Here is a 20,667-nt window from a genome sequence, read left to right on the forward strand (position 1 = left end):
AAAGACAGATTTTTGAGAACACCAGAGCCAGTGTAGTAGCAGAAAGAAAAGCCATTGCTGATAACTCTGCGGCTGTGATTACATACACAATAACAGAAGCAGTCCCAAAGAATTCAACTAAAGTGTGGTGAGGTGATTGAGGAAAATGGTGTGGCCAACACACCATGATATATAGAAAAGTAGGCCAGTTTGAAAGAGTAAGGAGTTGGTCATAATTATGTTATTTAGCTCCCCCAGCATCGATAGTTGTAGCTGCAATAAACCATTGGAAAATGTATTCTGAAGAGACTGTCCCATGTCATGTTTACTTGAAGCATTATAATGTGGAAGTGAATAATTGCATTTCTTTCCCTTTCTCAGATTTGATTCCCATTTTACAACTAAACATCATGAGCAGTAATTTTCAGCTTGCCTGATATCAACAGGAACTTTGTAAGGGGAAGAAAGTGTTTTATTCATTTGGTGAAAATCCATTAAACATTAAATTCAAGAGGTTCCTAATCATTTTGGTCAATATTTTTGTTTTCAAGTTAGTTATAGATACTGTCATTAAGCATGGCATCTTGAGGGGAACTGCTTGATAGAGCAGACGCAGCACGGTTTCGTTAAAGGGAAGTCGTGTCTGACAAATTTACTGGAGTTCTATGAGGATGTGTCTAGGGCGGTGGATAGAGGAGAGCTGGTGGATGTGGTCTTTCTTGATTTTCAGAAGGCGTTTGACAAGGTACCTCACAAGAGGTTATTGCAGAAGGTCAGGGCGTATGGAGTTGGGGGTAGGGTGTTAGCATGGATAGAGGACTGGTTGTCAAATAGGAGGCAGAGAGTGGGGGTCAATGGGTGCTATTCGGATTGGTGGATGGTGACTAGTGGAGTGCCCCAGGGGTCGGTGCTGGGGCCTCAGCTATTTACCATTTATATAGATGATCTGGAGGAGGGAACCGAGTGTAGGGTGTCGAAATTTGTTGATGACACCAAAATTGGTGTAAAGGCAAATTGTGCGGAGGGTGGGGAGAGTCTACAGAAGGATCTAGATAGGCTGGGCGAATGGGCCAGGAAATGGCAAATGAAATTTAATGTTGGCAAGTGCGAGGTGGTCCACTTTGGTAGGAATAATGGTAGGAAGGATTATTACTTACGTGGAGAAAAACTGCAGCAGGCGACACTGCAGAGGGACCTCGGGGTCCTTGTGCATGAGTCGCAAAAACCCAGCTTGCAGGTGCAGCAGGTGGTCAGGAAGGCTAATGGGATGCTGGCCTTCATAGCGAGGGGGATTGAATATAAAAGTAGGGAGGTCTTGCTGCGGCTGTATAGGGCATTGGTGAGGCCGCAGCTGGAGTACTGTGTGCAGTTTTGGTCGCCGCACCTACGCAAGGATATTTTGGCCTTGGAGGGAGTGCAGAGGAGGTTTACTAGGCTGATACCGGAGTTGAGGGGGTTGAGCTATGAGGAGAGGCTGAATAAATTAGGCTTGTACTCGTTAGAGTTTAGAAGAATGAGGGGAGATCTCATTGAGACATATAAGATGATGAATGGGATGGATAGGATAGAGGTGGAAAGACTCTTCCCGCTCAGAAAGGATAGTAGGACTCGGGGGCACAGCCTCAAAATAAAGGAGGGGGGGGGGGGGGGGGGTTTAGAACAGAGTTGAGGAGGAACTTCTTCACTCAAAGGGTGGTGAATCTTTGGAATTCTCTACCCGTTGAAGTGGTGGAGGCTACCTCGCTAAATATTTTTAAGACGCAGGTTGATGGGTTTTTGATAAGAGAGGGGATTAAGGGTTATGGGGAGAGGGCGGGAATGTGGAACTGAGCCACGACAGATCAGCCATGATCTTATTGAATGGCGGGGCAGGCTCGAAGGGCTAGTTGGCCTACTCCTGCTCCTATTTCTTATGTTCTTATGTGTTCTCAATACAACTTTGTCTGTTGCCAAAAAGAGATTCAAAAAGCAGCGTGTGATTTTTTTTTTGTTTTAATTGTTGTGTTGCTTCTTTATTGGTTAAAATGTTGTGCAGCATGGGTGAAAATGTAAGAATAAGAACACAAGAACATAAGAAATAGGAGCAGGAGTGTCTCTATAAGATCACCCCTCAGCCTTCTAAACTCCAATGAGTAATCCACTCAATCTCTCCTCATAAACTAACCCCTTCATATCTGGTATCAACCTGGGAAACCTTCTCTGTACTCCCTCCAAGGCCAATAAATCGTTTCGCAAATAAGGGGACCAAAATTGCACATCCACTCCAGTTGCAGCCTCACCAGTGCCTTGTACAGTTGCAGCAAGACCTCCCTGCTTTTATATTCTATCCCCTTTGTTATAAAGGCCAACATTCCATTTGCCTTCTTGATCACCTGCTGCACCTGCAGACTGAGTTTTTGCAATTCGTGCACAAGGACCCCCAGGTCCCTCTGCACAGTAGCATGCTGCAACTTTTCACATTTAAATAATATTCCATCCTACTATTATTTTTTCCAAAGTGGACAATCTCACATCTGCCAAGTCCTCGCCCACTCACTCAGGCTATCCAAATCTCTCTGCAGACTTTCCACGTCCTCCACGCAATTCGCTTTCCCACTCATCTTCATGTCATCAGCAAACTTTGTTACCCTATATTCAGCCCCCTCCTCCAGATTGTCTATGTATATGGTAAACAGTTGAGGCCCCAGCACCGATCCCTGCGGCACGCCACTAGTCACCAACTGCCAACCAGAAAAGTACCCATTTATTCCAACTCTCTGCTTCCTGTTAGATAACCAATCCTCTATCCACGCTAACACTTTACCCCCAACTCCGTGTACCGTAACCTTCTGCAGACTCCATGTACCCTAACCTTCTGCAGTAGGGCTTGACTACTTAGTCTCTTGAAGGGACTCTAAGGATTCTATGAATCCGTCCCATCATTCAGTAAGAACATGTTTGAACCACAGTCCAAACTACATTTACAGTTCTTTGCCCTGTATAAAACCATAGAGTCCCCATAGTGTAGAAAGAGGCCATTTGGCCTATCGGGTCTGCACTGAAATAGCATCTCATCCAAGCACCCCACTCTGCCCTATCCCTGCAACCCCATGCATTTACCATAGCTAATCCACTAACCTACACATCTTTGGACACTCAGGAGCAATTTATCATGGGCACAGTGGTTAGCACTGCTGCCTCACAGCGCCAGGGGCCTGGGTTTGATTCCTGGCTTGGGTCACTGTCTATGTAGAGTCTGCATGTTCTCTGTGTCCGCGTGGGTTTCCTTCCAGTGCTCCAGTTTCCTCCCATTCCAAAAGATGTGTTGGTTAGGTGCATTGGCCATACTAAATTCTCCCTCAGTGTACCTAAACAGGTACTGAAGTGTGACGACTATGGGATTTTCACAGTAACTTCATTGCAGTATAAGTCTACTTGTGACTCTAATAAATAAACTTTAGAAAGCAATCCACCTAAACTGCACATTTTTGAACTGTGGAAAGAAACTGGAGCACCCAGGCAAAACCCATGCGGACATAAGAATGTGCAAACATCCACAGTCACCCAACCTCAGAATTGAAGCTGGATCCCTGGCACTGTGAGGCAACATTGCTAACCACTGTGCCACCATCTCATTTAAGAACAAAAGAAATAACAACAGTAGTAGGTCCTTCAAAGGCTGCAGCTGTGTTCAACTCAATTATGAGGATAGATTGGAGAGATTGAAACTATTTTCCTTGGAGAGAAAAGGGCTAGAAATGTTTGAAATCATGATGAGGCTGGGCAGATAAGATTCTCATAAAAGAATGAGAGGGTGCAGAGTTTAAAGTGGTTTTCAAAAGAAGCAAATATGATATGAGAATAAAACATATTCACACAGTGATTGGTTTGAATCTAAAATGCACTGCCTGGAAGTGTGGTGGAGACAGGTTCAATCAAGGCATTCAAGAGGGCATTAGATGATTATTTGAATAGATACAACGTGCAGGAGTATGGGGTAAAGGCAGGGGAATGGCACTAAGTCATAATGCTCATTTAGAGAGGTGGTGCAGACATGATGGACTGAATGACCTCATGCTCACCATATCAATTCTGTAAAAATGACTTGACTGGTCTTCTACCTCAGATCCATTTTCCTGTCCACATTCCATATTCCTTTGATTTCTCGAGAAATCAACATCTATTGATCTCAATCTTGAATATGCTCAACAATGGGACATCCACAATCCTTGGGGTAGATCATTTCGAAGGTTCACAAACTGTTGGGTGAAAAGATTTCTCTTCTCAGTCGTAAACGATCAGGTGCTTAGTCTGCACCGTGTCTCTGTTTTCCTGATACAGGAAACAACCCATCACTGTCTACCCTGTCAAGTCACTTTAGAATCTTGTCTGTTTTAATCCTTTAAACTATAGACAGCATAGGTCTAACTTACTCAACCATTCATTTAATCCCAGGATTAAAGCAAATGAAAGTTTATTATACCATCTTTAAGTACATCCTTTCAAAACTTTGAGTAATATTCAAGTTTGCTGTGTTTCTGCCAAAGCCCTATACGATTGCACTTTTGCAATGAAGGCCAATATGTTTTTTGCCTTCCTGCTGTACCTGTACCTGTGTTCCTTGTATAATATGCCACAGTGCCTCTGAACATCAACAAAAGTTTCTTGTTTTTAAAAGATATTACACGTTTCTATTCTTTCCATCTACTTTACCTACCTTCCTGGTTCTCCAATAACTTTGTCAAATATGATTTCCCTTTTGTAAACCAATGTTGCCTGTATCTGATTATACTTTGAATTTCTAAGTGCATTATTAAGATGCCCTTGATAATAAGATTCCAGTATTTTCCCTATGACTAATGTCAGGCCAACAGGCATATAATTCTCTTTTTTCTTGAACAGTTGAGTTGCAATTCTTAACTTCTAATCCACTGGAACCATACTAGAATCTAGGGAATTTTGGAAAATCATAACCAGTGCATCACTATTTCTGCAAGTACCCCTTAGATGTGGGCTATCAGGTCCTGGGGATTTCCCAGCTTTTAAGTTTCTTTCATACATTTTCCCTGCCATTATCAGTTACCTTCACTCCCTTATTCTTATTCATCCTGTAGTTACCCTCTATTTCTGACATGCAATTTGTGTCTTTTGTCTGTGAAGACAAGATAGAATATTTGTGTAATGTCTCTGAACATTTCCTTACTTCCCATGTCTCTGCTTCTGAGGACCAACATTTACTTCAGCTACTCACCTCCTTTTTATGTACGTACAAAAGCATTTACAATCTGTTTTGCATTCCTTGCTTGATCAGTCTCTTCTATATTTTTTCTTTTTATCAAAATTTTGTTTCTAAAACATCCCCAAACCACAGGCTTCTTCCTAACGTTTGCAACATTATAAACCTCTTCTTTTAACCTAAAAATAGGCTTAACCTCCTGAGTCAGCCACCACTGGATCTTTCTTGCTGAAATTTTGCTTTCAATAGAATGTACTTCTGTTGAATATTTTGAATTGATTCTTTAAATGTTTCCCATTGATTATTTACTGCCCTACATTTTAATCTACTTACCTGATCAATCTTAACAAGTCTCCACTCCTATCTATGTAATGGGCTTTGTCTAAGTAAAAGGTTTGTATTTGAGATTGCAGTATGTCGCTGTCAAATTCAATTATATTACAGTCACTTCCCCCTCAACCACCCTCCCCATCACCAAAGATCTTTTAGTATGAGATTGCTGAAAGCTGCCTCATTGTACAATAATTTTACTTTACTTTTAATTAATAAACATTTATCAATATCATATTTATTGACAACTATTCTAGAACCAATCGCCAAAGAGTTTTCCAGCATGTTATTTGTAAAAATATTTCTTAATCACACTCCTGAAAGGTCTGGCTCCAACAGCTAAACAATTGTGATTGAAAATAGTGCAACTGATAAATAGACTGTTTTTTATATTTCTGTACAATTTTTAAAATTTTAAGCTTTATTCTACAGGCAGTTAAGTACCCGGAAAACATTTAGTCAAAGGTTGTAAAAGCAAGTTAATTAATCATTTCAGGTAGGAATTTGTCACTGTGATAGAGCGAATGGAATTTTGTTTACACAGAAGATTCCTTTGAAAGATGTAGACAGGGTCATATGATAATGTGATTAATGTGCACAGCTAGGACTGTAGCAGGGGAGAAAAAACTAAGGAGTTGCAGCTGCAGGTCAGCTGAAGTCAGAGGCATGTGCAGGCTGTTCCTGAAAATTCATTCTCTTTCCTCAAAATCTCTTGCAAAAGCTTCAAGACTGTTTACACATTTCTGGCAAGTATTTCTGTGTTTGCTAACTATATTTATTTGAACATGTTCTTGACTTATGCATGAATGGGACTTATTTGGAATTGGAACAGTCATAAGCTAGAAAGTGAAGTTGCTTCCTTCTATTTTGAAAATTGTTCAAATGTTAATGGTTAAGCTGATTCATTTGTTAAGAGTTATATTTAAACTGTATTATTAAAGTTTTTTCATGATAAAAGATTTCTACTTTTGAATAGAATCATTCATGGAAAGAAATATCCTATCCTCACATTTATGCCAAAAATAAAAAAATTGTTAGAGTCTAGTCGGGCTTCCTAATGTAATTTGGAGTTCTGGTCTGGGACCTTAGCACAGTATCTCTAGTCTTGAACTCTACAATCAGCAGAAATAGTTTCTCTCTATATACCTCATCTGTTCCCCTCAATGTCTTGAAAATTTTGATCAAATTATCTCAACCTTCAAAATTTCAGTGAATAAAATCTTATGTAATTTGTGTAATCTCTGTCTATAATGTAACCATTTGAGTCCAGACACATTCAGGTAATCTACGCTGCACTCCCTCTAAAGCCAATACATAATTCCTATGGTGTGGTGTCTACAACTGCTCCAGCATTCCAGGTGTGGTTAAACCAGTCTTTAATATAACTGTAGTTTAACTTCTACCCATTCTCCATCCTCGTAATTCAATCATTTAGATATAATGGCCAGCATTCCATTGGTCATTTTGATTATTTTCTCTATTTATTTGTGACATTTTAATCATCTACATGCCTGGGCCTAAGTATGGCAAATGGAATTTAATGTTGGCAAGTGTGAGGTGGTCCACTTTGGTAGGAAGAATGGTAGGAAGGACTATTACTTACGTGGCGAAAAACTGCAGCAGGCGACGGTGCAGAGGGACCTCGGGGTCCTTGTGCATGAGTCGCAAAAACCCAGCTTGCAGGTGCAGCAGGTGGTCAGGAAGGCGAATGGGATGCTGGCCTTCATAGCGAGGGGGATTGAATATAAAAGTAGGGAGGTCTTGCTGCAGCTGTATAGGGCATTGGTGAGGCCGCAGCTGGAGTACTGTGTGCAGTTTTGGGCGCCGCACCTGCGCAAGGATATTTTGGCCGTGGAAGGAGTGCAGAGGAGGTTTACTAGGCTGATACCGGAGTTGAGGGGATTGAACTATGAGGAGAGGCTGAATAAACTAGGCTTGTACTCGTTAGAGTTTAGAAGAATGAGGGGAGATCTCATTGAGACGTATAAGATGATGAATGGGATGGATAGGATAGAGGTGGAGAGACTCTTCCCGCTCAAAAAAGACAGTAGGACTAGGGGGCACAGCCTCAAGATAAAGGGGAGGCGGTTTAGAACGGAGTTGAGGAGGAACTTCTTCACTCAAAGGGTGGTGAATCTCTGGAATTCTCTGCCCGTTGAAGTGGTGGAGGCTGCCTCGCTAAATATTTTTAAGAAGCGGGTTGATGGGTTCTTGATAAGAGAGGGGATTAAGGGTTATGGGGAGAGGGCGGGAAAGTGGAACTGAGCCACAACAGATCAGCCATGATCTTATTGAATGGCGGGGCAGGCTCGAAGGGCTAGATGGCCTACTCCTGCTCCTATTTCTTATGTTCTTATGTTCTTATCTTTGGACAGTCAGTGTTTCTAGCTTCTCACCATTTGGAAAGTACACAGTTCAATCCTTGTTGGGAACAATGTGGATGACCTTACATTTGGCTAGACTGAAATCCATTTGCTACAGTTTTGTCCATTCACTTAAAATACTGGAGTTCATTACGAGGAAACATCACCAACATCATATGCAGTGCAGAGCTACCATTGTTGAATAACTGATCTAAGGCTATTGAAAAAGGTCTACTTTATTAGTTTATTTATCAGTGTCACAAGTAGGCATACATTAACACTACAATGAAGTTACTGTGAAAATCCCCTAGTCACCACACTTCAGTGTCTGCTTGGGTATACTGAGGGAGAATTTAGCATGGCCAATGCACTAAGCAGCACATCTTTCAGGCTGTGGAAGGAAATCAGAGAATCCAGAGGAAACCTACGCAGACATGAGGAAAATGTGCAAACTCCACACAGTGACCCAAGCCAGGAATTGAATCCGAGTCCACAGTGCTGTGAGGCAGCAGTGCTAACCACTGTGCCACCCTGCCGCCCCACATCAAAGAACAATGAGTAGATCTAACAATGCATGTCACAGCAAAAAAAACTATCCAACCACATTGGAAAGCAGGGGCTGGTCTGGCATATTTTGCACGAGTCCATTCTCAGCAATCTCTCCAATGAAGTCAAAATATGAACTGTAACGCCTAGGCAAGATCCAGAAGCTTCATTAAGTTTCAGTGTTCTGAAAAATTCATTTCAGAATTAAAACTTTTTGTGAAGTGGAAAGACCACAAAGTTTCAAAATTGAATGGTGACAGATGTATGTTATGTAAACATGCAAATGAAGAAAAACAGCGTATATTGTGAATGGGTTTTCTACAAAATTGATGTATGTGACTGAAGCTGTCTCCTTGTAGCTACATCCGAGGCTCGTCATTAATTACAATTGGACAGCATTTTTGTAGTGCCAGAAGTGATGATTCTACGTACTGTGCTTAATACCACAGCATTATTAATTTCCTTACCTGGATTCAAATGGGCCTTGTTTCTCAGTTGGTCGCACTCGCTTTTTTGTGACACGAAGTTTAGTTACATCTACGATTTTACTGCTTCCATTGTTGTAAGTGAATTCAAGCAGACCGTTCCATTCACCCTGCACTCTGCACACAACAGTGTTCGTTGAATTGTGCTTTACTTCAGCTGTCACCCTGAAGGAAGAAATTACACATTTCCACATCACATCAAAATGTGTTAAAACGTAATCATCATTAGTAAACTAAAAAGCAACTGCAGTTCCAGTTTATGTTATGAATACCAACGATCTCAATATCTCGGAGCAACAGCAAAACACCAGCTGAACACCCACTTTCTTCAGCCATTAAAGATAGCTTTATCTAACTCTGAAAAGAGACAGCCTCATCTCTGTTAAATGAATACAAGCATTGATTTTAGTCTTCAGATTTAGACATACTGCCTTTGCCTTGGCTTTTATTCCTTTTCCACTTATGAGCCCAGTCTCAATCACGTCACACCCGATTCCCACCCAATTTTGCAGTTTCTTGCAACTCATCTCTTTTGAGATACTGACCAACTCTTCACCACTCTAACTTAGTGGGCGACATATTTGGTGACACAGTTAATAGTTCCCTTTGCCCTCAAACTGTCATTCGCCATTTCAAAACTACTGCTAACCTTGCTCGAAATGCCCATTCCAGAATTACTCATCCTTCCCAAATCACTGATCCATCTCTAACCACTTCTCCATCTCAACAACTTTCACTGATTGGCCCTTCTAACATTGTTAAATATCCATAGGCATTTTATGAGTATAATAGTCAAACAATGAGGCTCTATGACAAATGACTATGACAAGTGCAATAAGAATGGTAGGTTTTGAGCAGTTTGATTGGAAGCTGGAATTACAATGTGACATGTTTACATACACATATGTAGAAGTAGGGAACACTTTCCAAACCTACCACCACTACCATCTAGAAGGACAAGGGAAGCAGATGCATGGGAATGCCACCACCTGAAAGTTCTCCTCCCAGCCATTCATCACCAAACTATATTGTCACTCCTTCACAATCACTGGGTCAAAATTTTGGAACTCCATCCATAACAGCACAATGGATGTACCTACAGCACATGGGCTGCAGTAGTTCAAGAAGGCAGCTCACCACCTTTTCTAGAACAATTAAGAAATTGACAATAAATATTGGCCTAATCACACCCCATGAAGGGGAAAAAAATTGCCACAGGGGAAAAACAGGATGAGCGAAGACAGAGATCCTTGGATGACAAAAGAAAGGAAGAGTAAGATGGAGAAGAAAAAGGGTGCTTGTGACACATTCAGGTTGATATACATATGAGAACCAGGCTGAGTAAAAGAAATTCAAAAGGCAATTTAAAAAATAAATGAAAGAATAAAAGGTTCAAAGAGAGGCAGCTAACAGAAGAAGAATTAATAAGTATTTTATAGAGCATGAATAATAAAATGATAGCAAAAGGAGGAATAGGAACATTTAGAGACCAAAAAGGGATTTATGAATGGATATAAGCAGCATGGCTGCAGTAGTCATTGAATATTTTGCATCTCTTTTTACTAAGGAAAACGATGCTGCCCAAGTCATAATGAAACAGTAGATAGTTGAAGAGTTGAGATATTCGAGCTAAAAAATTGTGGAGGCATTAGAAAAGTTGGCTGTTTTTAAAGTTGTTAAGTCACTCAGACCTATTTTACGATTCATCGCTTTTAAAATACGTTGAAATTCCCACTTCTGATAGCTGTAAGAATAGGTAGTTGAAGAGTTGAGGTAGTTTGGGCTAAAAATTGTGGTACTGGGGGAAATAAGGGTGAAAATTGTGGAGCCATTCGCCATAATCTTCCAAGCTATCTTGAGGGGTGGTGCCACAGACTGGAGAATTGGAAATGGTTTACCCTTGTTCAAAAAGGACAAACATAAACCCAGCAACCAGAGGCTAATCAGTTTAATCTTAGTTGAAAGCTTTTAGAAACAATAATCCAGGACAAAATTAATGAAGTTTAAGTTTATTTATTAGTGTCACATTAACACTGCAATGGAGTTACTGTGAAAATCCCCTCATTGCCACACTCTGGCACCTGTTTGGGTACACTGAGGGAGAATTTAGCATGGCCAATGCACCTAACCAGCATGTCTTTTGGACTGTGGGAGGAAAACGAAGCACCTGGAGGAAACTCACGCAGACACGAGAACATACATACTGTATACAGACATTGAACGAAGCCAGGAATCAAAACTGTGTCCCTGGCACTGTGTAGCAACAGTGCTAACCACTGTGCCACCTCTGGCTGATGTGGTGTCCAAGGACTTCCAAGATGAAAAAAAAGTAAAGTTGCCATAGTGCCAGATGACCATAGACTGCTCTCCCCTTTGAGGGGGAAAACTGACTGATAATGATTTAACCTGAGGATCCCCACAGCTCAGGCAAGGGACAAGATTGAGAAGGAAGGCCTTCATGAATAACCTCAGCCAGTATGGGAATTGAGCCTGCACTTTTGGCTTCACTCTGCATCATGAATCAACTGTCCAGTCAACTGAGTTAAACTTTAGAAAGGTGTTCAAAATCATCATCACTGGATACAGATAAACTGTTCCTATTGGCAGAAGGGCCGATAAATAGACAACACCATTAAAGATGAATGACAAAAGAGCCAAAGGCGATGAGGAAGAACTCATCCAAGATCTAGTATTCATTGCCCAAGAGTGTGGTGGAGGCAAATTCAATCATGGCTTTCAAAAGGGAATTGGAAAATTATCTGAACAGAAAAGATTTGCAGGGCGAGGGGAGAAAGACGGGGGACTAGCTGAGCTAGTCATCAAAAAAAAGGACATGATAGATTGATTGGCCTTCTCCTATACTCTAACCATTTGCACGATCTGCTGAAGTAACTCATCAAGGCTCCTTTAATGGCACCTCCCAAACCCATGACCACTACCATCTAGGAGGACAAGGGCATACCTGGGAACACAACCTCCTGTTAAGTTCCCTTCCAAGCCTATCCTGCCTTGGAAATATATCACTATTCTTTCATTGTGACTGGATCAAAATCCTGGAACTCCTTCCTTCACAGCAATGTGGGTGTACTTACATCACATGGACTGCACTGGTTCAAGAAGGCAGTTCACTAACACCTTCTCAAGGGCAATTAGGGGCAGGCAATGATTGTTGACCTAGCCAGCAGCAACCACATCCCTTGAATGAATCAAAAGAAACATGACCTTCTTATCTTTGTCACCTACGTATGACTCACACTGACAACCGCTGAAGAGAGAGGGTCAATATTTATGTATATCATTCCATCATATCCATGCTATCGGACTCCTGTCTGACAAAGTTGTGAATTAATCAAAAAGATTCCAACTCATCTCTGGCAAAGCTAAAGCCTTGAGTTTCAATGCCTATCATAAACTTTATTTCCATATCACTGACTTCAACTGCCTGCCCAAGCTGCTTAGCAATCCAAGAGATGCAGAGTTGAGCTTCACATTCTAAAACGTATTGCTCATCAGATCAATTACTCCACTTCAGAACACACCTTCACTGAATCCTTTAACCATGCATCACCTCCAGACTCTGTCTTTCAATATCTGCTTGCCTGTCTCTAATTATTCACCTTCCATAACTTCTAACGCATATCAAATTCTGTTACTTTCAACCTGCCCTAACTCACTTATCTTCCCCATTCTCGCTCACTTACATACAGTTCCTAATCCCCAATTCACAGAATTTACAACTCTAGTTCTCTCGTTTAAATGATTCCATATACTCTCCATCTTTTCTCTGCAACCTCCTAGAACCTTGCATCTCCTTTGGCCCTCCCACTCTGGCCTTCTGTGCAATCTCTCTCCTAAAATCCTGCCTTTGTAGCAGAGCCTGAGTGTCATGTGTCTATTCTTTGAAACTCTCTTTTGAAATACCTTTTCTCGAACTCATTTTGGCTCTGTTTTATTAAAGCCCATGTCTTCAACCAAGCATTCGCCTCGCCTTCCCCATTATATGATGTGGAGATGCCGGCATTCGACTGGGGTAGGCACAGTAAGAAGCCTCACAACACCAGGTTAAAGTCCAACAGGTTTATTTGGTATCACAAGCTTTCGGAGTACTGCTCCTTCCCCATTATAGTTTGGCATCTGTTCCATCCTCTACAAACCACACTGGGATGCTTTACGATGTTAAATGTAAAACTGTTATTAATGCTGCAATCATAGAATAGAATAGACATTTCGGCAATTTTAACTATATTATCCCAAAATGAATCTACACGTTTTGGGGCACTAAGGGGCAATTTGGCATGGCAAATCCACCTAACCTGCACATCTTTGGACAGACAGAAGAAACCAGGGCACCCGGGGGAAACCCACACAAACGTGGGAAGAACATGCAAACTCCACTCGGACGGTCACCCAAGGCCAGAACTGAACCTGGTCCCTGGGGCTATGAGGCAGCAGCACTAATCATTGTGCCATCATGCCACTGTCTGTATTGTTTGAAAAGAGTCAACACCAATTTTTTTTTTATTGTCTATTCCTGACCATTCACTTAAGTACAGAAGGTACCTACTTCGTATTTCAACGTGCTTTCACCTGCTGTGCTATTTTCTTTATAATTACAAGAAAGCTTTTCATATTCTGTACATTGCCAATATGTGCAAATGTTACTGTAAGAATATTTATGCACATCAGTAGGGATAATTGTACCTGTGAAGTTTGCCACCATAAAATGGCTTTGTGTGAAACGTTATAGCTGCTGAGTAACCGGTCTTTGCACAGTTGACGTTAACTTTTCCTCCAAGTTCTACCCAAGGAACTGTCAAAATGGAACGAGCATACGCACAAGGAAGCGTAAATGTATACTCTTCTCCATGTTCCAAAAGACACAATAGACCTAAATGGCAAAAAGATGTTCATTTACAGCATTTTCATTTACATCATCTGAAAAGAACTGTTTCGACAGTGCATTTTGTTAAATTAATAGCATACAATTAAATTGCCAATGGTCTGTAGCCTTAAATGGCTTATACCTTAAATGCAAGTTCAAAATCTTGTATCATTAGCAATTTGATTGTTATGAATCAATCAATATTATCAATTTGTAAAGTAACCTGTAAAAAGCATGTTGAGTATTTGGTCCATCTTGTTTTACATACTTATAGGGAAAGCAAGGACAACTATTTTCAGAACTATTATGCACACAAGTTTCCATATATTGAGTTTAATGATCATCTAGGGCATCATGGGAATTTTAAATGCACAAGTCATAACATTAATTTCCAATGCAGTATTTGGAAAAGTGGCTGCTGGAAAACACAATCATATTCCATTAAACTAAGATCATTTTGTATCTGGAGTCCAAATTTTAACTATCGAATAAACATTTCTCCAAATACTCTGAAGGAGGGAGGGTTTACATACTTGACACTTCATACAGAGTCACACAGGAAAGTCCCTGATTCACCACCTGACCTATACTGTTGCCAAGTCTCAGTTTCTTTGGGGTGGGGAATGGAAATGAGAAGGAAATTTGCACTATAATGTTTTACAGCATTTCCAAACTAGTTGCAAGGACTGGAGATGTAACAAAGGTCATCATAATTCGTTCTCTTAATAGTCCCTCGTGAATAGTGTGATTATTTGGATCCTGACTGAGAAAAGGCCCAGACTGAATTTGTGTCACCACAGTAGTCATGGCCTAAGCTCATACTTAGGATCAAGAAACATTCTGCATTGTTCACATTATTGGAACCAGTATGAGCCACTGCCTTGAGAAGGGGAAGAGCATTCTAAATACAAATTACTGGATAATGACTGAGTTAAAATCAATTCCCTACCTTGAATGACATTCTTCATTCTTCAAAAGGATGCATCCTCCACATACCGCAGGATCAGCCCAGGTTGTCAACAGGGAAAATCACAAGGACCCTTTAAGATAGTTTGACATCATGTGATCTTCCCTTCTTGCCATATAAAGGCATCTCCCTGGGCTACTTTGTAGCTCTTAACCAGAGGGAGCAGAACAAAGAAATTGTAAACACAGACATACATTTAGCTGTACACATGGATTTTAATACCATTCAAGGAAATGGGAATGGAGGATTTGTATCAGCCGATCCTTGGTACGTGGAGGAAACTACAAAGAATGAAAGATAACCTCACTGGTAGATATTCCTTCCAACATCCGTCACATACCATAGGAGCTTAATCCAGTAATACTAGCTAATAGATTTTCCAAATTAAAATATCATCTTTAATTCCAGGGTAAGTCCAACCAATTTTGGTAAATGGACTATTTGCAGATGCACCACTGTAGATACTGTCTAATGTGACGTTTTAAAGTATAAATATAGTTGGCTCAAAACATAGAACAAAAAGTACTGGAATATCATTTCCTGAAAGATTTCCTGCCTGAACTGATGACAGGATAAAATCATAGGCTACAGTTTTTCCTTTGAGATCTGTGTTCTACAAGATACAAGGCGGCCACTGACTTGGTTCTATTTACATGAAAGTGTATAGCATTAAGATTTTAAGATTTTAAATCTACAACCAAGCCTATCTTTGTGGAGGCAATTAGAAAGAACAGCATTTTCTGCAGAAAATTAAATTCTGATGGTACGAATTGGGAATGATGATATGGTGATCATACCTTACACAATAAAGACAAATCAATCGGCGGTAAGTGGCCTTCAACGGTTTGGTTAGATATGGTCAGTGTTATTAAGATTGCAGCTTTGCATGTATTAATAAATTATAGCAACATTTTGAAAGATGCATACACAGGTTTTTGACAAACTAAACAGAAAGGCCAAATGAGCTTCTGAGAGTTGGGTTATATGGCCATGTCTCTTAAATATATACAAGGGTGTTAAGATACCTACTCAAGCTAATAGAAATTAGCTTCAAAAAGCTAATGAAGATACTCAGACAAACAGCTGCAAAAGTATTATGCAGCCTTGTAACTTTGGCTGTGTGCTGGTGTTTGTCTCCTTTCTAACCTTCAACAATTACAATTCTTGAAAAACTGTAATTCAGCTACAAGTTACTAACTGGTAGTTCCTCACCGAAGCAAACTTCACGTCCAACTTCCCCTTTAAAGCCTTCCTTCTACATTCAGGCTCCTCCGTGGCACCACAGTTTGGCAAATTTTTAGTATTTCCAAAAGGTGGATTTGGCGAATTGTCTGAAGGGTCATTTCCACAAATCTAGGGAAGGAGCAAGCCCCATTACTGTTTCCCCAACTCACATATCTGAGATAATGGCTCTTCACTAGTCCGTGACAGAAGAGATGTATTGTAGGAACTGTACGATTCCCAGTGGTGCCCTGCCTTCAAACGGGCATAATTCTGAATGATGTTGATGGAAGTAATTACTGAATTCTCTTGTATATATTTAAGAGCCATGGCCATATAACCCAACTCTCAGAAGCTCATTTGGCCTTTCTGCTTAGTTTGTCAAAAACCTGTGTATGCATCTTTCAAAATGTTGCTATAATTTATTAATACATGCAAAGCTGCAACCTTAATAACACTGACTATGTCTAACCAAATCATTGAAGGCCACTTACCGCAGATTGATTTGTCTTTATTTTGTAACGTATGATCACCATATCCAATTCGTACCATCAGAATTTAATTTTCTACAGAAAATGCTGTTCTTTCTAATTGCCTCCATAAAGATAGGCTTGGTTGTAGATTTAAAATCTTAAAATCTTAGTGCTATTCAGAAATTCAAATACTTAGCCAAGGTCTTTGGGCATGATAATTTGTAGCCCATAAGTAGTCATTAGTCTTGACGTTCACCTGGTAGCATTTATAACACACCAGCAGGACCCCATCCAAAGCAAACATTGCTACAAGCAACATATGCAGTATGGTAGCACACTGGTTAGCACTGCTGCCTCACAGCGCACAGAGACCTGGGTTTGATTCCCAGCTTGGGTCACTGTCTGTGTGGAGTTCTCCTCATGTCTGCGTGGGTTTCCTCTGGATGCTCTGGTTTCCTCCTACATTCTGAAAGATGTGCTGGTTAGGTGCATTGACCCATACAGGTGCCAGACTGTGGCGGCCAGGTGAATTTCACAATAACTTAATTGCAGTGTTAATGTAAGCCTTATTTGTGACTAATAAATAAACTTTAAAAGAATGCAGAAACACATACGCACAAGTTTTCTGATGGTCTTTGGTGAAAGAAATGTGTCAGTGAGTGTGGGGGCTAATTACTACTGATACAGTGATGCTCATAGTATGCACTTACATGGAATTTTTGTCCTTCAGAGGATCCCTTCACAAGCTTGAATTGCACTCAACAGTTTACAGCAGGATTGATTGATGTTGTAATACACACAATCTAAAGAGACGTGTAAAACTTCTGTATATATGGTTTACTTTCAACCTCATGTATTGAGCCAGTGTTGTCTCCACTACTCCCTAACAGTCTACACGATAAATGAGAAAGAAATGTCTGTGCACAAAGTGTAGCAGTGGCACAATATGGGGGGGGGGGGGGGGGTGTGTGTGTGTGTGTGTGTGGGTGTGTGGGTGTGTGTGTGTGTGGGTGTGTGTGCGTCGGGGTAACTGCATTGTAGTGTTAATGTAATTCTACTTGTGACACTAATACATAGACTTTAAAACTTACAACATCTAGGAATATGCCGGCGCGTCCCAATATTTTGACTTCAGGGTACAATCGTACCAATAATAATGCCTTAGCAGATCAATTATTTGCCATTTTAAGATAATGGAGAGACTTGTGGGAAGAATCTCAATGCCAAACCAAAACTAAAAGATGCTTAAGACCTATGGTATCCTAGACATAATTGCAAAAAATGACCCAATAGTAATTTGCCTCGTAACATGCTATTGCAGAAAGAGGCAATATCAAACAGCAAATGTGAAAAACAACCATGATTACACAATGCTGATGCACTGGGAAGACAAACCTCTCAGATATCACTTCTCAGTTACACCACCAAATTATTTCATTGGCTACATCAATACTCATAGAATCTTAGCATCATACTGTGCAGAAGAGTCCCTTCGGCCTATCGAGTCCACACAAACACATTAGAAATAACTGAACTCCCATCTAATCCCTTCTGCCAGCACTTGGCTCATAGTCCTGAATGTTATGATGTGCCAAGCACTCATCCAGATACTTTTTAATGAATGTGAGACAACTTGCCTGCACCACCATCCCAGGCAGTGCATTCCAGACCATCACCACCCTCTGGGTAAAAATGTTCTTCCACATATCCCCCCTAAACCTCTTACCCCCCACCTTGAACTTATGTCCCCTCACAACTGACCCTTCAACTAAGGGGAACAATTGCTCCTTATCCACTCTGTCCATGTCTCTCAGAATCTTGTTCACCTCGATCAGGTTGCCTCTGCTCTAACAAAAACAACCCAAGTCTCACAACCTCTCTTCATAACTTAAATGTTCCATCCTGGTGAACCTCCTCTGCATGCAATCACATCCTTCCGAAAATGTGGCAACCAGAACTGCACACAGTACTCCTAGTTGTGCCCTCACCAAAGTTCCATACAACTTCAACATGACTTCCCTACTTTTGTAATCTATGCCTTGGTTGATAAAGACAAGTATCCCATTTGCTCTTTTCACCATCTTACTGACATGCCCTTCCACTTTCAGAGATCAGTAGATAAACACACCAAGATCCCTTAGTTCCACAAAACTTCTTAGTGACCTACCATTCTGAGTACTTTCTTGTCAAATTGCTCCTTCCAAAGTGTATACCCCACATTTTTCAGGGTTAAATTTCATCTGCTACTTATCTGCCCATTTGACCATTCTATCTATATCTTCTTGTAGCCCAACACTCTGCCTCACTGTTAACCACCTGTCCAATCTTTGTGTCATCTGCAACTTACTAATCCTACCCCCCACATAGTCATCTATATCATTTATATAAATGACAAATAATAGGGGGCCCAACACAGATCCTTGTGGCATGCCACTGGACACTTGCTTCCAGTCACTAAAGCAGCTTCTGTCATCGCCTTCTGTCTCTTACAACTGAGCCAATTTTGAATCCACTTTAGCAAATTACCTGTATCCCATGTGAATTTACCTTCTTTACAAGTCTTCATGTGGGATTGTGTCAAAGGCTTTGCTGAAATCCATATAAACTACATCGGCTACCCTCGTCTACACATCTGGTCACCTCCTCCAAAAGTTCAATCAAATTTGTTAGGCATGATCTCCCTCTGATGAAGCTAACCTATCTCTGATCAAGCTTTGCGTCTCCAAGTGAAGATAGATGCTCACATTCAGAGGTTTCTCCAGTAATTGCCCTACCACTGACATGAGACTCATTGCTCCCTGGTTTATCTACAACACTTCTTAAATAGTAAAACCACATTGTCTGTCCTCCAGTCATCTGATACCTCCCCCCATAATCAGAAAGGAATTGAAAATTTGGATCAGAGCCCCTGAAATCTCCTCCCTTGCCTCCCACAGCAGCCTAGGCTAGGCACAATTAACCTGTACCTGGAGATTTATCTACTTTTAAGGCTGCCAGCATCTCCAATATCTTGTCCTCCTCTATGTCAATTTGCTCAAGAACCTCAATCTCTCTCCCTGAATTCCATACCATTGTCCTCATTCTCTTGGGTGAAGACTCAGAGTTGGCTCTTTTGGTAAACCCTCTCAGGGATCTTCTTTGCACCTGCACAGTTTGTCATGCAGTAAAGGCAGCAAACTCCAGGCACAGCCTGTTAGAACAGATTAAATGCCAACAAAGGAAAAATTCACCAATCTCAACAGTAACTGTGGAATTCACACAATGCTCAAATCCCAAAAATGAATTATTGTCTGAAGAAATTACATTGCTTTTGTAAACGGAGTAAATGAAAGTGCAATGCTGGTTTGCTTTTTCAAGAAGTTACATAATATGAAAACTCTGAATGCAGAAATTATTCTGTTAGACTGTAGTGAATAGAACTGAACACCATCTCAGGGAGGCTTATTTACATAGCACAGTCACATTTGTAATATACAAACATATCTTAAAGAAGTTGATCCTTATGATTTTTCTCAATGACAACTTGGCTGATCCTACAGAATGTAAAGGATGCTGAAATGAAGGAAATGGAAATGAAAACTATGTGAATCTAATAAACTTGAAAATGCAAAGCTCATAATAACCGAATCGAAATTACATCTCTAATCCAAACATTTACATTTATATTAAATAGATTTATACATACAACACAATGGATATTCACCTTGAACAACTAAACAGGCAAAATACTTTAGATTCAACCTTTTTTGAGAAAAGGCAATATAAAAGAAACCAGTTTTAGATAAAGAAAAGCAAGTTACAAGGTAATCAAAAAATTCAACCAAAACCACAAACTATAACAGCAAACCTCAAGTGGTTTAAAACCAACTAAACTTCAAAATGAAACTATGGCCCTCGAGTAATTTACTGATTTCCATTAGCAAATGGATATGAAACTTGTAAAGTTTGTAGATGAGAGTAGGGGAATGGTCATTAATGACTTCCTGACAACGAGAAGAGAAGGTATAATGAATTGATTGACAATATTTGCATTTCCTCTGTCAGGACAGCATTAAATCAGAAACACGCCAGACATTTTGATTCACCAGAATATTGTAGTGTGATCTGTCCATCAATCCATAAAGTTCAATTGACAATCACTTTTCAGTTTCATTGCTTGTTATCTATGCTGATCAGGAACCTAATATTCATGCATGTTAAACTAAA

The 20,667-nt window shown here is 40.4% G+C and overlaps 1 protein-coding gene across 3 annotated transcripts in view; it reads right to left on the reverse strand.

The window, feature by feature from the left end:
- The window catches only part of osbpl11 (oxysterol binding protein-like 11), a 100,092-nt gene that overhangs the window by 11,884 nt on the left and 67,541 nt on the right, over positions 1-20,667 (reverse strand). For all 3 annotated transcript variants that reach the window (XM_080199245.1, XM_080199243.1, XM_080199244.1), the window contains 2 exons: positions 13,620-13,806; positions 8,901-9,083 (listed from right to left, as the gene is read on the reverse strand). In XM_080199245.1, the coding sequence (XP_080055371.1) occupies positions 8,901-9,083; positions 13,620-13,806 (370 nt within the window). The remainder of the gene's footprint in view (positions 1-8,900; positions 9,084-13,619; positions 13,807-20,667) is intronic.

Source organism: Carcharhinus amblyrhynchos, chromosome 11 (assembly GCF_965287045.1).
Source record: "Carcharhinus amblyrhynchos chromosome 11, sCarAmb.v2.hapA, whole genome shotgun sequence".
NCBI classification, from domain to species: Eukaryota; Metazoa; Chordata; class Chondrichthyes; order Carcharhiniformes; family Carcharhinidae; genus Carcharhinus; species Carcharhinus amblyrhynchos.